The sequence below is a fragment of the Pelodiscus sinensis genome, chromosome 12 (genome assembly GCF_052426305.1).
Source record: "Pelodiscus sinensis isolate ZL-2025 chromosome 12, ASM5242630v1, whole genome shotgun sequence".
Classification (NCBI taxonomy): Eukaryota; Metazoa; Chordata; order Testudines; family Trionychidae; genus Pelodiscus; species Pelodiscus sinensis.
In genome coordinates, this window is record NC_143063.1 from 4,282,663 (window position 1) to 4,298,462 (window position 15,800).

At 51.6% G+C, this 15,800-nt stretch overlaps 1 protein-coding gene across 3 annotated transcripts in view; it reads right to left on the reverse strand.

Moving 5' to 3' along the window:
• The window catches only part of DRC7 (dynein regulatory complex subunit 7), a 31,120-nt gene that overhangs the window by 13,541 nt on the left and 1,779 nt on the right, over nt 1-15,800 (reverse strand). For 2 of the 3 annotated variants that reach the window (XM_089781422.1, XM_089781423.1), the window contains exons 2-10: nt 14,341-14,484; nt 12,886-13,060; nt 10,075-10,200; nt 8,586-8,780; nt 7,617-7,775; nt 6,305-6,523; nt 4,647-4,772; nt 2,439-2,511; nt 310-438 (exon numbers count right to left, since the gene is read on the reverse strand). In XM_089781422.1, the coding sequence (XP_089637548.1) occupies nt 310-438; nt 2,439-2,511; nt 4,647-4,772; nt 6,305-6,523; nt 7,617-7,775; nt 8,586-8,780; nt 10,075-10,200; nt 12,886-13,060; nt 14,341-14,471 (1,333 nt within the window). In that variant the 5' untranslated portion in view covers nt 14,472-14,484. Of the gene's footprint in view, nt 1-309; nt 439-2,438; nt 2,512-4,646; nt 4,773-6,304; nt 6,524-7,616; nt 7,776-8,585; nt 8,781-10,074; nt 10,201-12,885; nt 13,061-14,340; nt 14,488-15,800 lie in introns of all 3 variants that reach the window. The other variant, XM_075940432.2, reaches the window with a different exon arrangement.

Here is a 15,800-nt window from a genome sequence, read left to right on the forward strand (position 1 = left end):
AGATGGATGGATGTGAGTAATTGCCTCACTTCTCAGGAACCTTACAGGCCATGTGTGAACTGACCGGCAGTTGCCTGGCTTGGGATGCAGGGTGCTTATGTCTGAGAACAGAATCAGCATCCTTTGCTGGGAGGTTTTAGGGCTGGCAGGGGAGCAAACACGGCACTGTGAAGAAGGGCTTGGGGGACTAGAAGAGGAGAAGGAAAAATACGAAAGCGGGGGGGGGGCATAGGAGAAACAAATGCAAACCCAGTTGCCCTGACACCCCCCATCCCATTTTTCCTCCCATCAATCATTCATCTCCTTTACATTCTGGGTCCTCATAGACGGTGAGGCGTTGGACCAGCCCGTTGCTGTTCAGGTAGGGCGCCCACTTCTCCAGCATGGCGTTCTTGTACTGGATCACCTTCTTCCCCTGGGGACACCGGGTCTCAAATTCTGCAGATGGCAAGGGGAGGAGTTTAGCCCCAAGAGTTATCCAGGAGCAGAGCTGATAAAAGGAAGGCGCAGCAGCATGGGAGAAATCAAGGCCCCAAGAGGCTCCTTTTCCACATTCAGCTGCCAGCGGCTCTCACAACACCCTGGCTGTGCAGCAGGAACGTTGTTACTCTCCACGGTGGCGGGATAGCGGGGGTCTATCTGGTGCATGCGTAGCCCCCTCTGCTGATGTCAGTGAAAGCTGGGAGCACACAGGACCGAGCCTGACCCAGTTCTCCCTGGGAGCTGGATCGAGTCTTTAATGTGGATTGGCATTGCCCTTTAACCTCAGTGCCTCTTCTGCGAGTGAGGAGCAGTGAAATTAGAGGGGGGTGCAGCTGCGGGATGGGGAGCCTTTCACTTCTTCATGACTCGCTAGACTACAAGCAGGACATTCTGAATTCCCCACTTACAAATCATTTCACTAGGGGCTGCTCTTGAATCAAGTCCTTACCAAATAGAAGAGATCTTCCGCTTCTAGTCTCTCCGCTCCAAGGAGCACAAAACGCGCTAAGGAATTAAGCCTCCCAACACCCATGAAGCAGGCTGTTAGCCCTGTTTTACAGATAGGGAAACTGAGGCGCAGAATCGTTAAGGAACTTGCTGCAGTCACACAGCGAGTCAGGGGTATAACTAGGAAGAGAGCAGAGATCTCCTGGTTCCCACACTTCGGCTTTAACCACTAGACACCTAATAAGGATTAAACAACACGTTGTCCTGCTATAGCACATACAAGGTAGCTAGCGGCTGTCCCCAGCGTTGCTCGGTCGGGTTGGGATGTGTGTGTGGAGGTTCAAGATGGGAGGCTCAGGGCAGGGAACTCGGAGTTGTGGGGCTCAAGGCAGTGGGTGGGGGACTCGGGAGCCCCAAGTCTGGCTGGGCTGCGCTGCCAACGGCTCCTCCAGTGTGGGGGAGGCTCCAGCCAGTGGCTATTCCCCAGGCTGGCTAGGGACTGCAGTGGTTGGCCCCGGCTGGGGGCGCCTCCCTAGGAGACCGGGGCTGCACAGATGATGGTTCCTCCTGAGGGGAGCTGAGGTTGGGGCTCACACTACTTGGCTTTGGCCGGTGGCTGCTTCTTAGGCCAACCAGGGCTGTGCTGCCCTGCCGACGGCTGCCTTGGGTGGGGAGGGGCACAGCAGCAAGGGCTGTGCTGGCCAGCCCTAGCTGGAGGTTGCTGGGTGGCAGGGATCTCTCCCTCCTGGGTCTGGTACTGAGGTCCGGGGGAGGGGTTTGGCCTGAGGCTTTGGGAAAAGGGGCCACTTACCTGGGCCAGTGACCTGCAACATGCAGAGCCTGGTCACAGCATCCCACTCTCTTACTGGAGTGGCCGCCCCTCTGTGGTCACTCTGCAGTGTAATTATCCCCCCCATGTTGCTGCCCCCCTGTGGTCATTGCGGAGTATAACCGTCCCTCCTACTGGACCCCTCTCTTTCCATGTTATGGAAAACAATCAGATTCCAAGCACGTCCCATTATCCTGGTACAAGCAAACCCTGACCTTGCTTGAAGTCAGAGGAAGGTGTGATAAGAGGAAGCCACATACCAAATTTGGTGGCCTTAGCTCTTAGCGTTCAGGAGGAGTTCTGGAACAAACGGACTCACAGATGGACAGACAGACAGATGTATCAACTGCAGTGTAACACTGGTAATGCCAGGAAGGATATCTGGCAAAATTCACCCAGGTATCAAGCAAAGGAAGAAAACAAAACCTATGTCCATCCTGGGGGGCGGCGATGCCCAATTTAGAATGAGACAGTAGGTTTTGGGAGAATCTATGGGCACAAAACACAGGGATGTAATTAAATAATAAGGGATATCCCAAGTAGTGCGCAGCCTGATGTATTCCTATATCATTGCTTGACGTTGTCCCGCATGTTACAATACAAAGGTTCACTGAAATACACAGAATCATATCTATTGCCGTCGGAAGACCATGTCGCACGGTGAAGGAAGCACACATACCTTTCCGCGATATTTGAACGGGGTCCACCCAGGACGCCGGCATGTCAAAACCCTTCTCTTCCTCCTCCTTGTCCTAGCAAGACAGAGCGGGGGGTTTCTATTAGCTGAGCAATGCCCTGACCAGAGCTGCCGGCGCTGCCTTGCCAAGGGAGGAAGCACATTTGTCTCTGGAAATGATTGTTATATTAGACTGTGGCGCACACCTTCACACATGTGGCTGTACACACGCCCCAGGGTGCATTGTACGTGCCGCAAACAACAAAGTACGGTTAATTCAACACGCCACATGCAGCCCACAGCCCGTTTGATTGCGGCCCGCAGTGCGGTTTGAGTTTACGCGGGGCTCAACACACGGCCCGCAGGTGGGATCCTTTGAATATGGCCTCCGCTGGGAACATGGTCCACAACGGCGAGTCAATGGAATGGTCTTCTGTTGAGATACGTTTAAATAGTTAAATTCCTGGACCGTCATTACTCATTAAAAGGGCTGATATATGGGTGGGTATCAGGTAAATATTGCATGTAATTAATATCAGCAGAACTGACTTAAATGGGGCCTGCGTGTTGCGTAGTCTTGCCTTAATCTTTGTCGTCATGCCCGTCAGTGTGAAAGAAGCTATTTGCATATATTTACATAGACATTTGCATGTCAATGCAGCCATACTTAAGTTGCAGCCCTCGGCATGTGTTGTGAGTATCATTGTGACCCTCGGGGCTTCCAAATTTGAGTAGCTTTGCTTTATGCCATCAGTGTGCCAAGAGACACATGGGACATTTACGCAGGGGAATATTTGCACCCCACACTAAAAACCACACAGGTTGTCTGCGCGGCTGGGACATTCCTGACCCTGTCATTTTGCAGAGTGGATGCTATTTTCAAATTGCTCTTGGATTTTCCATCAAACAGAACATGGCTACGTTCACGCCATCCCGGCATTCGCCACTAGCAGAGCCTAGCCAGGGACGTATTTTCTTTCGGGTGAAGGTCATGCTGGATGCGAGACGCTCAGGGCTGATTGAAGATGGCACTGCTCATTAGAACCAATGCCTGGCTCGTTTATTTCATGCAGTCTGAGAAAGGCACTCTCAGACACGTACCCTGGAGACGGGCATTGTCTGAACAGGTTAGATCAAGGGAGAGAATGCACTGATGTCACGTCTATGCTCTCACATTATTTTCTCTTGTGACTATCATCTTATTTCCAAACTCCACTGCCACACTCCTTCTGCCCCAGGGAGAGGAGAAGCAGGTAGAACAGGGCTGGGTGAGATGCGGCCCTGGGGCCGGATCCGGCCCGCCTAACACTTTGATCTGGCCCCTGGACTGCATCTGGCCACTTTCTATTTATATCCTGCTGCCTCTGCCCCTGAATTTCCAGGTGGTGGCTCAGGCAGCAGGATCCAGGCTTGCGGCTCACCGCTGTAGCGCTAAGCCAGCAGGGGCCAGAGTCGCGATGCCTTTAAATAGCCGCAGCAACCCCGGGCAGCTGCCAGGCACTGCAGTAGCAGTGGGGCTGGGAGCCGCGAGCCTTTGGCTGTGGTTTTAATTCAAAGCCTCTGGCCCCAGGCAACTCTGGGAGGAGGCTAGTCCCCAGCCCTTCTGGGGGTGGAGCTGGCCCATGGCCATGTACCAAAATTCATTAAGTGGCCCCCTCTGCAAAAATTATTGCCCACCCCGAGGTAGAAGGTGTTCTGAAAAACTGCAGATTTGAACTTGATTTTTAAAAAGCAGTTTCATCCAGGGCAGACTAGAGCAGTGTGTCTCAGCCAGTGGTACAAGTACCCTCAGGGGTACTCGAGAGACGTCCGGGGGGTACATCAAGACAACTGAAATGTGGAGAAAACTGAATTTTTGTGTTAAGTTTTACAGCGCTTTCTTATTTTTGTACTTTTTACACCCAGAAATGTCATAGCCCGCCTAACTACAATTAAGTTGTTTAAACAAATGTGTTGCAATGGTAGAAAAAAATTGTGTGCATCTGAAAGCTGTAGGTACTGGGGGTACTTCTAATTTTTTTTTGAAAAAGGGGGTACTTTTTTTTTTTTTAAAGGGATATTTTATAAAAAAAGGTTGAGAAACACTGGACTAGAGGACTTCAGGGCACAGACACTGAGGCAGGTCAGATTCTACCCAGCAGAGGGCAGAGGCGTGCACATATACACCCTGTTCCTACAACAGGAGGCCTTGTGGAATGACAGGGAACTTACAAAGTCATCCAGGTCCTCATCAGCTAACTCCTCTTCATACTCCTCCGGCAGCAACAGGAGGGGCTTGTCGGTCCCCTCCAGCATGAACTCCCACCGCACGGGGTCCCCAAGGTCGAAGGCCAACCCCTGAGAGGACACAACAACCAGAGCTGGCCATAAATTTGCTTTCAGCATAAGATGCTCACCCCGAGAGACATAACCTGCCACAGCGCGCTCAGCTGTATGATTCCGGCTCAGCAGCAGAGGCTCAGGGCCGGACAGTACGACGTGGAGTCCCAGGGATCAGTGGAGGATTAGCTATCCCTAGTGTGGGAGGGTGCTCAGATTCTTCCCAGCTGACTGCTGCGTTGGAAGCTTGCTAGGAGCCCAAGGGTGGCGCCTCTGCAGTAAAGGCCCTGGACAGCAGTTCAGCACCGCGCTTGGAGCAGCTTGGGACTGAATAGAAGCAACAGGCAGCCCACCTCCTATTACATTTAAACTGCAGAACCGCAGCGGGGATAGGTCCGGGACCCGGCGTGAGCTGGGACTCAGCCAGGCAGCTCTTACTACATTTAAAAGGTGGCAGCACAGCGCAGGTGGCTCCCGGAGCCAGCGTGAGCCAGGAATGAGCCGTCCTGGCTTGCACCAGCTCCGGGACTGCTGCTGCTCTGCCTCCCCTGCGCCCCCTCCTGTGCATTGCGGAGATGGTGTTGGGGGGAACCAGCTTTTACAGAGGCAACTGGGGGCGGGTGGGGAACCGAATAAGCTTATTGGGTGGTCAACTACTTGAATAATTGCTTACCCTAAACTATGGCAAGTGTAAGAGGCCTCAGACCCTAACAAATGAATTCATTTCTACAGAAAGGGCGTTGAATACACAAACATTGAAGCTTTGTATTCTCCCAGGATAACAAGAGACGCTGTGCTATTTTAACACCGTGAATAAGGAGAATCGTCCTTCTTTTTATATGAAGAAAAACATTCAATTCATTTTGTTAGAGAAATACAAAACGTATCCAGGCTGTATATGAAATATATTTACAAATGTGTTTATGCTGAGTTAGTTTGCTTGCTGGATCCTATTTACCCCAGTGGGGACGGGAGCTGTGAGTCCTATAAATAGGCAACACAGGACCTGCGAGGCTGGGAGCTGGGAGCCCTTTGTTGCGTTTTTAATTCTACGCCTCTGCCCCCAGACAACTCTGTTAGGATTGGTCCTGCCCTGGGCAGGGGGCTGGACTTGATGACCTTTCTGAGGTCCCTTCCAGCTCTATGATTCTAACCCCGCCCCTTCCACCCCAGACCCCGCCCCTTTCAGGGGTGGAGTCGGCCCGTGACCACGTACCAAAATTCATTAAAATGCCTGCCCCCTGTGAAATTGATTGCTGTTGTTTCATTAGTGAATGCCTTATTCTGGCACTAGACAGGGCACCCAGCCAGCTTTGTCAGCTGGTCATATTCCCCAGGGGTGGCTTTGTAGGGATGTCCCACTGGCTACCATCAAAGAGCATCGGTGAATCAGGCCCAGGCCGACCCCCGGGCTCAGACGGCGGCCTGGAATTCAGTGGCTAAGAGTGAAGGGACAGAATGGCAAGGGAAGGGGAGGCTGCCGTACAGGTCTCCATTCCCCCACGGCTCGTTCCCCTGCAGGGCAGGCACCGTTCAGACGGGGGAGTTACCTTGCAGCCGTCCCAGCAGTCCTGCATGTTGATCCAGTAGTTCTTGTGGTTCCAGACGCTTTCGATGCCGAGGAAATGCTCGTCGGTGGTGCTGTAGCTGTTTGCTGTGAAGGGATCAATGAAGAAGCTCTCCGGCACCTCCCGCTTCCCCGCCAAAACCAGAACCCAGGCGTGGACGCGTAGCCCGTACAAAGGGTCCGGCTTTGGCTTTTCCGCTTCCTGCAGCACAGAGTAATTTCCAGAAGTTATCATTCAACACAGCTGTTATACTTGGTCCTCCTCTGGCACCGCTCTTCCAAAGAGCTCCAGGTACCACCCTAAGTGATGGATGAACCCCTCCCGACCCCCTCTGTGAAGTAGCTCAATTATCATTAGTTCTGGTCTATAGTAGGGAAACTGAGGCACGCAGCACGGAAAATAGTGTCTCCATGGTCACTCAACGGGTCACAGGCACACAACCAGCAATGGACCCAGGATTCTGGTCCTCTTCGTCTCTTTCTATCAGCTGGAATTTGACCTAGTTAATCTTCATCTAAAAAATCAGTGGAGGTTTTTGAAAAGCTAGGGCCTAATGGCTCTGTGCCTCAGTTTTCCCACTCACTCCAGGGGGAGAATATTACTCATCTGCCTTGGAGGGAGTTGGGAAGATTAGCTTAACATCTGAGAATCCTTTGGGGATGTAAAGGATTCTGTATGTCACACATAGTACAGAGCTACACCAATTGCGAAGTTTAAGTCGAAATAGCTTATTTCGAATTCGGGCACGTCTACACAGCACTTATTTCAAAATAGAGCTCTCTTCCTCCGACTTCCCTTATGCCTCGTACAATGAGAGTTACAGGAGTCAGAGTAAGAAGTCCTCCAGCTGGCCACTATTTTGACATTATGTCGAAAGAACTGCTTGTGTGCAGACGTGCCGTTATTCCGAAATAACAGTGCTCTGTAGACAAGCCTTCAGGGTACGTTTAAACTCTGGTGCTTTTTCAGGATACTTCCGGTATCCCGAAATAGCATTTTCTGTGTTTAGACAGCACACCCATGATTTCAACATGTAATCACGGGCGCGCTATTTCGACGTCCTGGTAAACCTCTCTCCACGAGGAGTAAGGGACTTGTCGGAATGGCGCTCTGTTTCAAAATACTCTCAAAATAAGGGACGCATTTTGCACAGCTCAAATGGCATAGCTTATTGCGAGCTAGCGCTGCTGTGTGTAGACGCGCCCTCACAGTTCAATGAGCCGGTCACTAGCTGTGTCAGGGATCTTGCTGTTGGGAGTTCAAGTAAGATGGAGACACCCAAACATTTATTCACCACGATCCTTTCTTCTTCCTCCTTCTGCTTCTTCTCCTGTGCGGCTACAATTTCGGCTTCCTTCTTGGCCGCCTGCTGGAGCTCGAATTTGCTGCGTAGGTCCCGGGGGGGCTTGATTGCATACTTTTTCACCTTCTCCTTCACAGGCTCTTTCAGGATCTGCAACCACAAGAGCAGAGAGCTACAGAGCTTTCTTTACCCAAATGTAGGGTTGCCAGAGGGTTTAACCAAAAATACCAAACAGCCCCCCCCCCCCCCCAAAAAAAAACTGGGAAAAAATTCTGTTGAGCAAAAAAAAGGGGGGGGCACTCCTCACTCCCCACCCCCACCACATGAGGCAGAGGAAAATTGTCCCCACTTGGCTTCTGTCTGAGGGAAACAGGCAGATCTGGGTTTTTTTTTACCGGACGGGGGATCTGAATAACGGACAGTCTGGGCCAAAACTGAACTCCTGGCAACACATGGGTATCTAAGGGAGGTCACAGGAGAGGCAGATCAAAGGTACCCTTGGCTGCAGCTCCCTTAACATTCTGGGGGTTAGTACTTTGTGGCTCTGAGGTTCTAAGCCGCCACAGTTATTCCAACAGACAGCACAGGAAGCGGCGGGTCTTCATCTCGAAAATCAGTGGACTCATGCATGGCCCTGACCAGGGCACATCTACACAGCAGAGTTATTTTGCAATGACGTCCGTTATTCTCAAGCAGCGGTATGTGCCGCCTACCCAAGAAGCCCGTTATTTCGAAATAAATTCCAAACACCGGGCTTCTTATGCCGGCTTCATGTAAATCTCATTTTACAAGGCTTGAGGAAGTCAGCGGAAACACGCTAGGTGTTGAACATATGTCGATTTATTTCAAAATAAGCCCCTTCGCAATAAGCGACGCAATTTGAGGAGCTCCCGGGATGTCGCTCATTTCCAGGGACACGCTGCTTGGGTGGACGTGCCCCCAGGGAGCTGGGTGCCTCACCTTCTTTGACTTCTTCAGCAGGGGGCACACTTCCTTGGTCTCGTCCATCAGGCAGATTTCCCGCGTGGCGTAGCCGTTCACGCAGTAGGCGTCGTAGCCTGCCCCGATCAGCAGGGAGCAGAGGACCACACTGAAACCGAAGCAATTCCCCCTTTGGTACCTCAGGGTGGTGGTTGGGGAGGGCAGGAAGCTGGGCTTTAAAGAGCAAACACATTTCCTTGCTTACAGTCCTATTCCTGCCTCGGCGGTCTCTTTACCTCCACCCTTGCAGCCCCTCCTCCAGAAACAAAGCACAGGCTCCCAGGTGCCCTGAGATTCTCCAGGCCATACCCTGAAAAACCCCAATGGGGCTTGCACGTAGGCAGCTGCAGAGAGAACAGAACTCTCTGGCTCTCCCACCAGCGACAGCGTGGATTCTGTTGTGCCCTAGGGCATTCACATAGGGTGGTGGGTTCAAGTCCTGCCCCCTCTGCTCTCTGTTACATGATTGCCTGTGTCTCTGGAGCCTGCCCATGAAATAACTCTGCCCAAGTTCATTGGTCACAGAATCATAGAGCTGGAAGAGACCTCAGGAGGTCATTGGTGGTCCCCCCTAGCGGTTTCTCATTTGTAGACTCCTTTGCCGGGAAGCCACTTGCCGGGAAGCCACGTGGGTCAATGGATGGGCAACAGGCTGGGAGCCTGGAGTCCAATCCCAGTCTGGGCACTTGCTGTGCAACCTTGGCCAAACTGCGGCATTGCTCTGTGCCTCGGTTTCCCCACCTGCAAAATGGGGATAACGATGCTTTCGACGAGGTGCGAGAGACATGTGGGGGGTGATTTTGGATCCCTACACCTAGTTGAACAATTCTGGGTGGCTCTTCAGCAAGTGTAAGCCAGGGTGGCTCCATTGCAGCCTCTAAGGAGCTGGGCCTTCATCTCTAACCAGGTCCCCAGGCCCTCTCCTCATTCTGGAAACCTCCACTGGGGCACCTCAGTGTCCTGTGTAGGAGATACAGAGTCCCATCATGTCCCATAATCGCTGAGACCTGACAGCTTCGGCAGCTGTACTTGCTGCTCATCGAAGTCAATGGGAATTTTGCCCGCGTATGGACAGCGAAAGGGTTCTTAATAGGCCTGGTGAGGAGGGGGCTCCATGAGAGGTCAAAGGGCAAGTGACTCATCATAACTCCGTGACTGGGACTGTGCCAGTGTGATACCTTGATGAGACACTCATTAGTGATAATGATGTGGGACTCCTGATTAATGTTCCCTCAAATCTTTTCCGTCCATTTGCAGATTTTTTCCATCCATGTGCAGAATAATTTTTATGTGCACCAAGGCAGGTGCGAATGTGCACTACCAAAAGAAACACAAAACCTAGCTGTGGGTGCTCTGCTAGCCCGTTGGGCGGCATCTGAATCTCCCCAGAGTTGCCGCCCGGGCACACGGCTACCAGGGAGCGCGGAGGGTGGTGACAGGAAGACTCGAAGGAAGTGCCATTTCTTACCGGCATGATAGTGGAGCGGAGGGGCTCCATGGTGAGATAGTCAGAGACGAACTGGGCGCAGCCATCCCAGTTGTACAGCTCCGGGTACGGCTGCAGGGTCGGGCGCACGGTGGTGCTCACAAATTTCTGCAGCAAGAGGACATTGGTTAGTGGCAACCCAGTGGGGGATCTGTCAGAAAGGAGCATGGTGGGCAGGGGCCAGCAGGCCAGAGCGAACGCCCAGCTCCTCTCTACAATACAGCAAGAGTTTGATCAGCCTTCTTGCTTTACTATCGACTCTTTCTGAGGTGGGAAAGAGAGTAGGCCGAGAGGCCATTTCCACAGCCTCTGGCCTACATCTCTGTCCTCTGCCTGTATCACTTCTCAGCTGGTCTACAGCAATGGATACACCTGGGCATGAAGCTTTCAGCCCCTGGCAACCGCGACCAGCCCAGAGCGCGGCAGCACCCGACCGTCGGCACCCCAGTACCCTCTAATCTCAGAGTAGCCTAACACCTCTTGTTACATGGCCAGCAGCTGTGGTTCAGCGAAGGTTCTAGACTTCCAGCTCCTACCGGTTGTGTCCGGGTATGTCTACACGTCCAGAGAACACATCTGCTCTTCCGAAATTGTTTTCAGAAAAGCAGACATGCTCTTTTGGAAGACCTGTAAGCCTCATTTCATGAGGAAGAAGGGCTCTTCCGAAAGAAAAAGTTTTTCCGAAATTTGGCCCAGTGTAGATGGAAAAGCCTCTTCCGAAAAAAGAATCAGAAAAAGGTACGCAAATTGCAGAGCTCAATTGCATACCTTTTTCTGAAAAAAAAAAGTGTAGCGTAGACATAGCCTCTGGCATGTTCAGTAAACATTTTGAATACTGGATCTGCTCACCCTAAACTTTAGGGGAGACAGGTCTAGAACTGGATGCTAGCTCCACCCCAATCTTTGATGGACCCAACCAGGACCTCATAGTCTAACACAGGGGTGACCAACCAGAAGGTCGGGATCTACCGGTAGATCTTGGAGCCTCTGACAGGTGATCTTGACTGGTTTGGTCAGGTAGCTATCAAATGCTGGCACTTTAGTTGCCCCTCTACCTACTGTTCTGCTGCTCCTGCCCTCTGCCTTGCAGCTGCCCCCCTGGGAGCCTCCTGCTTACTGTGCAGAGTGTGGGAAGGAGAAGGGGGGCCATTGATGTCAGAATGTCTCTCCCCCCCCCCGCACACTCCTGTGCCCTATCTCCACACAGAGAGCAGGGGATGGAGGGAGTTTGACAATGCAAATCTCTGTCACTCTCACACACTGTGTGTGTCTCTGTCATTGTCACAAACACACACTGTCCTTCCCTCTCATCTCCTGACCCAACACGTGTGTGTGTGTGTGTGGTGGTGGGGGGGGAGTGTTGTTACTTCTTTTACTGCTTGCAAAGTGGGTTCTTTTGGGTTTTTGACTGGTCTGTGCATTTCCTCATTTTCATTTCTCTCTCTCATACTTAAATCTAAATGTTTTGAGTACTGAGTTCTCAAATGCTGAACCTGGCGTGGCTGGAGTCATTGCCCCTGTGGTACTTGCTGCTGCTGGAGGTGGCTGGCATGTCCCTGCAGCCTCTGAGAAAGGCAGAGCAGGGGGTCTCCACGTGCTGTCCTTGCCTGCGGACACCGCTCCTGCAGCTCCCATTGACAATAACGGGGAACTGTGGCCAGTAGGAGCTGTGGGCTCAGTGCCGGTGGATGAGGGCCACAGAGCCACTGCTGTCCATGCCAGCTGCTTTCAGGAGTGGTGCAGGGCCAGGGCAGGAATAAGCCACCTTAACCCCATTGCTCCACCACCCGGAAGCCATCTCAGTGAAACGGTGCCCAGCCAGAGCCTGCTTTCTGAACCCCTGTCCCAGCCCTGAACCTCCTCCTGCTCCCAACCTCCTGCCCCAAACATGAGAACCCCTGCACCCAAACTCCTTCCCAGAGCTTGTACCCTGAACCCCCTCCTAAACCCCAATCCCCCACTCTGTGCTAAGCCTGGAGCCCCCCCCACACACACTCCAAACTCCTTGGCCCAAGACCAGAGCCTGCACCCCAGCACCCTGCCCCAGCCCGGTGAAAGTGAGTGAGGATGGGGGAGGAAGGGAGAGGGAGTGAGCAGGGTGAGGCCTCGGAGAAGGGGTGAAGCAGGGGCAGGGCCTCAAAGAAGGGGCTGGAAGGAAACCGAGAAAGGTATTTGGGTTTGAGGTAGATCTTACATTGCACTTACACTGAAAAAGTGATCTCGCGGTTAGAAAGGCTGGAGACCACTGCTCTAACATCAAACATCTGGAGAAGTTCAGACTAAGAGCCAAATGTGGAGCTAAACTTCGTGCCTCAGACTGAACTATCAGGCTGAACATTTTGGGGGTCTTCAGAGTTGGTCTGTAGACTCAGTGATTCCTTTTAGTTAGATTAGTTAGGGTACAGTCAGTGTGAAGGGGATACTGCTGGTGTGTAAAACTGAGATGTCAAGTGTGCAGGTGACATGGTGGAATGACAACTGGAGAGACAGGAGTATGCCTGGAGGTGCTGGGTGCCTACATGGGCAATGAATGCACAATTGTTGGTTCATGGCTCTGGTTGTGTCTATTCTGCTGCAAGGGAGTACATGGAACTGGCCCTTGGACGGTTTGAAATTCGACTGCTAAAATGTGTGTGCAGTAAAAACATATACGTAAGGAATAAAAAGATAATCAGCAGGGAGGAAAGAAAGAAAGCCATGACTATGCAGAACTACACCCAGGCCATAGCATGCTATCAAAGGAAAGAAAACCCAGCTTATTCCCAACATCCCTGCTCCCAGATGTGCCTTTACCTCCACTCCACACTCATTTAATGGGTGGAGGAAGAGAGGCTCGCGGTCTGGGCAGAGGTGCACATACTGTCGGTGGAAATTGTCAGCGACTTGCAGCAGCATCTTCTCCTTGGCAGAATTTGTCTTGTAGGAAGCTGGTAACTGGGACGTGTCAATGGAACTCCAGTCAAAGTCACTTCATGCAGTGGAAGGAGACAAAGAGAGGCAGATAATGATGCTAGGTTCCAAGGGCTTAATCCCGACTGCAGCAGCACGCGGATCTCCCGCCAATTATTTCCCAGAAGAGTTGGCACAAATTAAATAACTTTGGGTATGTCTACACTACCACCCTAGTTCGAACGAGGGTGGCTAATGTAGGCATTCGAAGTTGCAAATGAAGCCTGGGATTTAAATATCCCGGGCTTCATTTGCATCTTGCTGTCATTTTTAAATCCCCCTTAGTGCGGACTCCGTGCCCGCGGCTACACGCGGCACGGAGTAGGTAGTTCGAATTAGGCTCTCCAATTCGAACTTCCAGTACACCTCATTCCATGAGGAGTAACAGTAGTTCCAATTAGAGAGCCTAATTCGAGCTACCTACTCCATGCCGAGGTGTACCGGTAGTTTGAATTGGAGAGCCTCGTTCCACGAGGAGTAATGGTAGTTCGAATTAGAGAGCCTAATTCGAACTACCTACTCCGTGCCGCATGTAGCCACGGGCACGGAGTCCGCACTAAGGGGGATTTAAAAATGGCGGCACCCGGCAAGATGCAAATGAAGCCCGGGATATTTAAATCCCGGGCTTCATTTGCAACTTCGAATGCCTACATGAGCCACCCTAGTTCGAACTAGGGTGGCAGTGTAGACATACCCTTTGGGATCACATTGTACATTTCAAAGGAGGAGCGCGGAATATTGTGTGCGGGCCCGGACTCTATGTTGCGCTGCCGATTTGAAATGCTACACAGAGACCAGGGTCAGCGGGGGACTCCTTACAGAGGCAGCAAGTGAGGCGGGGGGAATCAACTAGTCGACTAGTCGACTAACTATCTTATAAGCTTCAGGAGGTAGCGGAGTTAGTCTGTACAGGATAAACTTAAAAAACAACAAATAGTCTGGTAGCACTTTAAAGACTAAGAAACCATGTAGATGGTATCATGAGCTTTTGAGGGCACAGCCCACTTCTTCAGATGACTGTGCCCACAAAAGCTCATGATACCATTTGCTTATCGGATAGTCGACTAGTCTTTAACATCCTTCCTCTGGTAATTCTGGAGGTTCTCATTATCCATATAAATGGATTCATTTGAATTGTGCTAAGCAATTGGCCATGATGCTATCTCATGACATGGAATTCCATGAACCGGCAGCGCATTGGCGAAAGTGGGTTTCCTCGCAGCTGTTTCAGAAATGCAGTCGCTCCTGCAGTCTTGCTACCCGACTGTCTCACACACTGGCACACACGTTCCTACTTACGATACAACATTCGGGATGTGGACTTGGATCTTCGACAGCTTCTCTTCCAGGTCTTGGAGTTCATCACTAATCACAAAGGCTTCCTTTTCTTCCTCCTCCTCTTCCCCGTGCTCTCTCAGGACCTCCATCATGCTCCCTCATAAGCTGCTGGGAGAGAAACACTCACAAGGGTTATTTTAAAACAAGGGTGGGAACCTTTTTTGGGCCAGGGGCCGCTGACCCACAGAAAAATCAGTCAGGGGCCACACACAAGTGAGAAACAACCCTCCCCCCCAAAACAAACAACTCCCCCACTGATGTGGCCCTCGACTGAGAACCAGAAAGACACTTCCCACATTCCCCTCGCATACCAGAGCCTAGGGGGACCCGGGCTAGTAGATTTTGTGTGCTCCAGCCCCTTAGGAGGATAGTGGGGAGACTGGAGTATCAGCATGGGCTCCCCAATGCTGGGGGAGAGCCCTGAGCCTCAGGGGCCGGATCCAGGCAAGCCGGGGGCCGCATCTGGCCCCCGGGCCTTATATTCGCCACCCCTGTTTTAAAAGGATAGGAAGAAGTAGCAGTTATGGAATATCCTGCCCATAGGGGAATTTCTTCCTGACCCCTTGGAGTTAGAACCTGATTGGTGCCATGAAGCATGAGGGTTTAGATCCCTTCCAAAAGACCTAATTATTTTAATCCTTACTCCGACTACTCTGGAGGTTCCCATTACCCTTATCAATGTCCACTTCATTTTTTTAAAAATCCTGCTACGCTATTGGCCTTGGTGTTATCTTGTGGCTAGTTGTGCATTGGGGAAAAAGTAGTTCTTCTCAGCCACTTCAGATGTGCTGACCTTGAGTTGTGGAACCCCGCTACGGAGCATTGGATAAGGCTGTGTTGAGGGCAGAGAGCGCATGGCGGGTCAGGGTGTACACGGGGAGACTTTTAACATTTCAATAAATAGCAGGCAGCAGAAATATACTTTGAAGACCCCAAGATGCAGAGAATCCTCCAGCTGTGATCTGTACCCCATGGAGGTTTTTTGCCTTCCTCTGTAGCATGGGGTACAGATCACAGCTGGAGGATTCTCTGCATCTTGGGGCCTTCAAAGTATTTGAAGGATTCAATATCTGAGATCTAGGTGAGAGGATTATTCTAGGAGGGGTGGGTGAGATTTTGTGGCCTGCACTGTGCAGGGGGTCAGACTAGATGATCATAATGGTCCCTTCTGACCTTAAAGTCTATGAGTCTATATCTCCAAGGCCTGTTGTGGGGTTTTTTGGTATGTGTTTGGTTTGGTTTTTTAAGCTTAAATTGATCCTACTGTGCGTTTTGAAGGCTGGGGAGATAAGAAGTGAAAATGGAGACGCAAGCCGTCTCTTTATCGGGCACTGTTTTGGTTGGCAGCATGAATGGCATGTGGAAGGAAGCCAGCCGGAGAAAGGCATTTATTGAAGAAATGCCCCCAAACGGTGGAGAGG